Raw genomic sequence first — 6,296 nt, forward strand, 5'->3', positions numbered from 1 at the left:
TGAAGACAGTTTAATCTTGATTATACAAATGAGTAATTAAATCAAGTAAAGGTATAAAGGTACCTTGGAGTTGCCATGGTGTGGAAGATAGTGATCAAAGAGGGAACGTAAATGGTAGACCAAGATGGGATGTAAATTTCAGGGAAGAAGACACTTGTTGGCACAACAATACAGTAGAAGAAGAATGTCAAGAAGTGTACTGCCACTTTCCTTACGAAGAAAAAGCTGTAGATCACATAGAACTTCTTCCATACTGATACTCTCTGTTCCAAATTAATTAAATATTAATTAGCCAAACTGATTTAATATACGACACCGTACATATCACACTACTCCAGTCCCACGGATGTGGAGACTCTAACGGTCTAACCAATCAGTCACCGAAACGTATTTTTCTAGATGACCCACCAGTTCAAACAAGACAACCTGCTTATCACTATCAGGGTCCTATTCATCTAGAGACAACAAAAAGAAAAATCTAGTACTAATTTCATTAATACAAAAAAAAAAAAAGAACACAGGACCATTCAGTCACTAACAGGAGGGGCCTGAACGAAGCAAAGTAACAAAAAAGGACCTTATTGTGAATGATCTCCATCGTCATCTTTCTAAATAGATTCGCCGGGCCACAGGACCACCTATGTTGTTGGAATCTGTAGGCCTTGAATTTGCTTGGAAGCTCGTTTCTCACCTGCAAACCTCCAAATTAGCCATTCATTGTTTTTGTTTGTGATAGCAAAAGGAGAATAATGTATTTATTCTTGTGGCTTCGCATGGTTTTGAGTGGTGTAACTTTACTAACTTTCTCATATATATAAACATGTGTTACCGTGAGGTCGTTAAGGTAGACAAATTTCCAGCCGTGAAGACCAACACGAACAGCCAAGTCCATGTCCTCTACGGTGGTCCTTGATTTCCATCCTCCTGCTGCGTCCAGTGCCGATATTCTCCATACACCCGCGGTTCCTAAGATTTATTTATATGTATTTGTCATGGTCCCAAACATCTGAGTCGTATGGCCAATTAGTTATTCGCCTACATGGTATTTAAAATGGGTCTAAACTGAAAAATCTATGGGGCCAAATTATAACCGCACATTCCCTTAATAATAAGTGAAAGTGACTACTATACTCTTCTTTGTATACTTCCTCATTTCCTTGTTAGTTTCCTAGCTAAACTATCCTCTCCCGGCCCTTAGATTATATGCTGGTAATCGTTGGAGTTCGTCGTCGTTGTGGATTGATCCCAAAAGAATTTTTATAGATATTTGATACTTAAGTTGGCTTTACCATGCGTAGGTTTATCAGTAGCTTAGTGCGTGGTTCGTGACCCTTATATTTGGCTATTCTTATCATCATTTTTTTATAGAAATTATATGTTATTTAAATACGGTTTGGAAATTAATTCATACCATTAAACCCAAAGAAAGCATGTCTAGTAGACCCTGATTCTTGTTCGACCTTAAAATGGTAGTTTAGGGACATCTCTTGCATCCTCGTCATCAAACATTTGTCCGCGTTCACTGCAAGAAAATCTCCGTTCATTAATATTAAAAAGCCTAAAGATCTCCATAATTGCATGGATCAGAACCAATTAATTCATAATACATATGTTTGTAAGCATATACCAAATATCCATCGAGCCTGAACTAGAGCAACCTCAGGGTTGTGGACGAGAAACGGGATGGTGCGGGTAAGGTAATCGGGCTCAGGTTGGAAATCGGCATCGAAGACAGCCACAAAGTCGCATTGCTTGACGTAGGTATGCGTAAGAGCTTCTTTCATAGCTCCGGCTTTGTAACCGTTCCGGTTATCTCTCCTTTCACACCTTATGTTTATGCCTTGGCTTTGCCATTTTGCAATCTCTACGTCCACACCTTCCTGTTCCCTCTTTCAAATTTATCATACTATACAATATATATGCATCTAAATATGTACGCGCGTAATGCAACGAATCGTCGTATTATTTTATTTAATCAATGTCATAATGTTAATTAAATGTTAGGCTCCCTCTTTCAATTATCATACTATACAATATATGCATCTATTATATTATTTAATCAAAAACTTATGATAATTGAATTGTACATAAATAAGGTACACTTATATTTTCCATTTATACAATTGATTTTCTATCTGACCAATTCTATCTTTTATCTATTTGGCCAAAATCGACACATTTGAATTGTGTTGGTCACTTTAAGCGACCAATTTTAAGAACATTGCAAAGTTATATATATATATATATATATATATATATCTAACAAGCTACGTACTTACTGATCTCCAAAAAAACAAAAAATAAGCTACTTACCCTTACGTCCGGATCCGTAGAATCATCTACAACTTGAACTACTAGACGGCTCGACGGCCAAACCAAACTGCAAACTGCCGCTATAGATAATTGATAGACCTACAACGAACCATAGATCAGGTATCATCAATCTGTGATAGGTCCCGTTATAGATATTAAGATATAGCAGAGAGTTTAATTAATAAAGGTATTTTATATATATACCTCCTTTTCATTGTACATTGGTATTTGGATAAGAACCATTGGGTAGTTATCGGGTCCAACCTCGACATCTGCTAGCATGGCCTCCCATTTGTACACTTTATGGGGTTTACGTCTAAATAACTTAACGAAGAGTATGACAAAGTTCATGTAAAAACTCTCGAAGAACACTATGATGGATAATACCAAACACATAACCACCAAACACTTGAAAACGGGAACTAGTACAACACTCCTCGTTTTTATCCACAAATATTGCATATGGAACCATTCAGACGACTGTGCAGCATTGTTGTCTGCCTCAAGCCTCTGTTGGGCTGCTGCTGCATCCTCTAGACTCCATCCATTGAACTAATTCATGCACGAGAAATAAGTATTTAGTTAACGTACAGCAAATAATAAATTATTTACTTATAGAGAGGGGAGCTATGAGTTACCAGAAGTAAGAGGAGACTAAGAGTNTGATCTCCAAAAAAACAAAAAATAAGCTACTTACCCTTACGTCCGGATCCGTAGAATCATCTACAACTTGAACTACTAGACGGCTCGACGGCCAAACCAAACTGCAAACTGCCGCTATAGATAATTGATAGACCTACAACGAACCATAGATCAGGTATCATCAATCTGTGATAGGTCCCGTTATAGATATTAAGATATAGCAGAGAGTTTAATTAATAAAGGTATTTTATATATATACCTCTTTTTCATTGTACATTGGTATTTGGATAAGAACCATTGGGTAGTTATCGGGTCCAACCTCGACATCTGCTAGCATGGCCTCCCATTTGTACACTTTATGGGGTTTACGTCTAAATAACTTAACGAAGAGTATGACAAAGTTCATGTAAAAACTCTCGAAGAACACTATGATGGATAATACCAAACACATAACCACCAAACACTTGAAAACGGGAACTAGTACAACACTCCTCGTTTTTATCCACAAATATTGCATATGGAACCATTCAGACGACTGTGCAGCATTGTTGTCTGCCTCAAGCCTCTGTTGGGCAGCAGCTGCATCCTCGAGACTACCTCCATTGAACTAATTCATTCATGCATGAGAAATAACTATCAGTTAATGTACATTAATAAATAAATTATTTACATATAGAGAGGGGAGCTATGAGTTACCAGAAGTAAGAGGAGACTAAGAGTGGTGTCGTATAGGAAGAGGAAGGGCTTCAGAAATAGAGACATAGCTAGTTGCTGCTCTATAACTGAAGCTCGATCGACAGAGGAGAAGTGATGGACTTGATATTTTCTTTCTTTCTTGTCACAAAATGACCCTTTTTATTGACCTATTTTTTAATTGTCATGTATTTTTACTATTCACTGGTTTGTACTTTTTTTTGTTGTTGTTGTGTGTGAAAAAATTGACTGGTTTTGTCTCCTTCTCCAACTTTCTAATTTTTCTTTATTTTTTTCCTCGCATTCTAATTTCAGTGGACGAGGGCGTAAACGTTATCGCAGCTTCTCTAAGCTGGTATCCACAGAAGGGAACGCAACAAAAAGGAATAATTTCCTCCTCATAATTTTTGTTTAGATTTTTCCACGTGATTCATGCATGCATTTTATTAGTTGTATTTTGTAATCTACTGACGTTCCAGTACGCCTATTCGTTGTATGTATTTTTGTAATTACATTTTTACTTGTACTATTTTTAAAAAAAAAAAATATATCAATCACACATGAATTAGCATTCATGATTGATATTTTGCCAATTAGAAGTGGGGAGAGTTTAGAAAATAAACATCAATCAGAGGAATGCGCTAAATAGTCTCCAAACATTCTTTAAAAACTAAAACTTAGATTTTGATATGTAGTAGTACTAATAGCTAGGAGATTAGTTTTTCATATATATTAGTAATCAAATGCATTATATGCATATATTCAATATTTATATACAGAAAAAGACCTTCCAAAATGGGCTCATATATATGATTTTTTTAAGGTTTAGATGTATTTTATAATGAAAAGACCCGTTTGACCAAAAAAAACAGTGAAAAGACCCTATTTCTATAATAAATATAAATGGTATATTTTAACTCTCTTGAAAAAGTGGCTATTTTTTTGTAATAATATACATATTTTAGGATAAAAAGATGCATGTTTTGTGTAAAATAATTTCAGTAGAAAATGGCAAATATAAATATAACATCTAAGTATCTAACTCTTATTTTCAGAAAATATTGCTATAAACTCAATCCCGACTAATCCAACGAATATAAAAGCATGACAAGATTTTAAACTGACCAAGCATAAATGAAAAAGTTTCTGAAAAATCAAAGTCGGAAAGAAGAAGAAAATAACGCGAGTTAAAAACGATCATACTCCATTTTTTTTTCCAACTAATTACCGCTTGGTTTTTATTTTATTTGTTAATTTTTAGTTTCTTTTTGTATTTTTATCAGTTTAGAGATATAATCGTTTCACTTGTAAATCATTGTGTCCTTTTTGTTTTGTTTATTTCATAAAAAGTTGTGAGTGTAATTCACATCCCATGTGCGTCCCAATTGCCTTGCCCCCTGTATTTTTAGCAATGGAAAATTAAATGAACTTATATGGTATAGATTTACTACAGTCGATCAGTACTTTCAAATGAATGACCAAGTTATCTTTTTAAACAATTTTTCATGATTACTTAGTATTTTAGTAATAATTAAATAAAATTAGTCAATGATGTAGCAGTCACCAACTATCGAATTCATAAACCGATATATTCCACATACATAAAAGTTAGATTAAGGTGTTAATGATATCAGTACTGAGAATTCTGTTTCACAAATTCGCTAAATTTAATTTAATTATACATGAGCCTCTAATAATTTGGGGAGTAGAAGCTCATGTATCACAGTTTATAAAAAGCGGAAACTCTTTAAACCCTATGAATGGACTATCTATTAGGGCCTAATCATTTTCTTGGTTTAGTTCGTCGTCATTAAGAGGAAAGAAAAGGTACGTTTTGTGTGTGGCTACGGTAACATCACAGAAATTGTTTCAGTTCTTAAATAATATGAAATAAGTAAAAATGTTAGAGCGGTCTAAAATGATGTGATTGTGACTTCCAAAGGTGGGATGCAGACATAGTAGAAGAGGAGATGCAGATTCACATGCACCCAATAGTATTTCGAAAAGTCATGTCAAATTTGGACAGTTTTGAATATACTCCCAATGTTATGTGCAAACTATGCCTCCTTTTTTTTTTTCTGAACTCAAAAGTACAAAAGAAAATTTTGTTTCTCTTCTAAATATTGTTCAAGTGAAACCACAAATGTTTGGGTTCTGAAGCTCTTGGTTACATGGGCTTTGGTTGATACTTTAATGGGCTTTTATAAGCCCAGTAATCGGTAAGATATTTTTCTTCCACGACTCGGTGTTCTCGTTATTTTCTATTATTAATTTAATAAACGGCTGATGTATTGCCAAAGCAATGATCTAACGGCTGAGAATGACTTATATCAAAAAATATGTGAGAGAGGAACAGTCTGATCATCTCTGTACCCACCACGCGTTCATAAACTCTCTCTCTCATTCCGCAGACAGAAGAATAAAAAAAAGGATTTGAGACAATTCTAAATTTTTTTACTGGTTTGTTTTTTTTTTAGAACAAGCAAAAAAGAGAAGCGAGTTGCTTTTGACCACCAGCTTTATTTGTGTTTTGTCTTAAAAAAGATCAGATTTGGCTAGGGTTCTTTCTTGCAATTTCCATCTGGATTCTAGCCAATTTCTCTTTTCAAAATTTAATCTTTTTCTCTCTTTTTTTTTTTTTTTTTTTG

General features: G+C 34.5%; 1 protein-coding gene across 3 annotated transcripts in view; it reads right to left on the reverse strand.

Annotated features, from left to right (window-relative positions):
• LOC104718708 (probable mannan synthase 1) overlaps positions 1-3,794 on the reverse strand; it is a 5,905-nt gene extending 2,111 nt beyond the window's left edge. The window contains exons 1-8 of one of the 3 annotated variants that reach the window (XM_010436498.2): positions 3,652-3,794; positions 2,518-2,865; positions 2,314-2,412; positions 1,628-1,880; positions 1,412-1,522; positions 830-966; positions 578-691; positions 64-263 (exon numbers count right to left, since the gene is read on the reverse strand). In XM_010436498.2, the coding sequence (XP_010434800.1) occupies positions 64-263; positions 578-691; positions 830-966; positions 1,412-1,522; positions 1,628-1,880; positions 2,314-2,412; positions 2,518-2,865; positions 3,652-3,717 (1,328 nt within the window). In that variant the 5' untranslated portion in view covers positions 3,718-3,794. Of the gene's footprint in view, positions 1-63; positions 264-577; positions 692-829; positions 967-1,411; positions 1,523-1,627; positions 1,881-2,313; positions 2,413-2,517; positions 2,866-2,951; positions 2,967-3,010; positions 3,110-3,214; positions 3,563-3,651 lie in introns of those variants that run through there. The other 2 variants (XM_019230608.1, XM_010436497.2) reach the window with 2 other exon arrangements.

The sequence above is a fragment of the Camelina sativa genome, chromosome 10 (genome assembly GCF_000633955.1).
Source record: "Camelina sativa cultivar DH55 chromosome 10, Cs, whole genome shotgun sequence".
Lineage (NCBI taxonomy): Eukaryota > Viridiplantae > Streptophyta > Magnoliopsida > Brassicales > Brassicaceae > Camelina > Camelina sativa.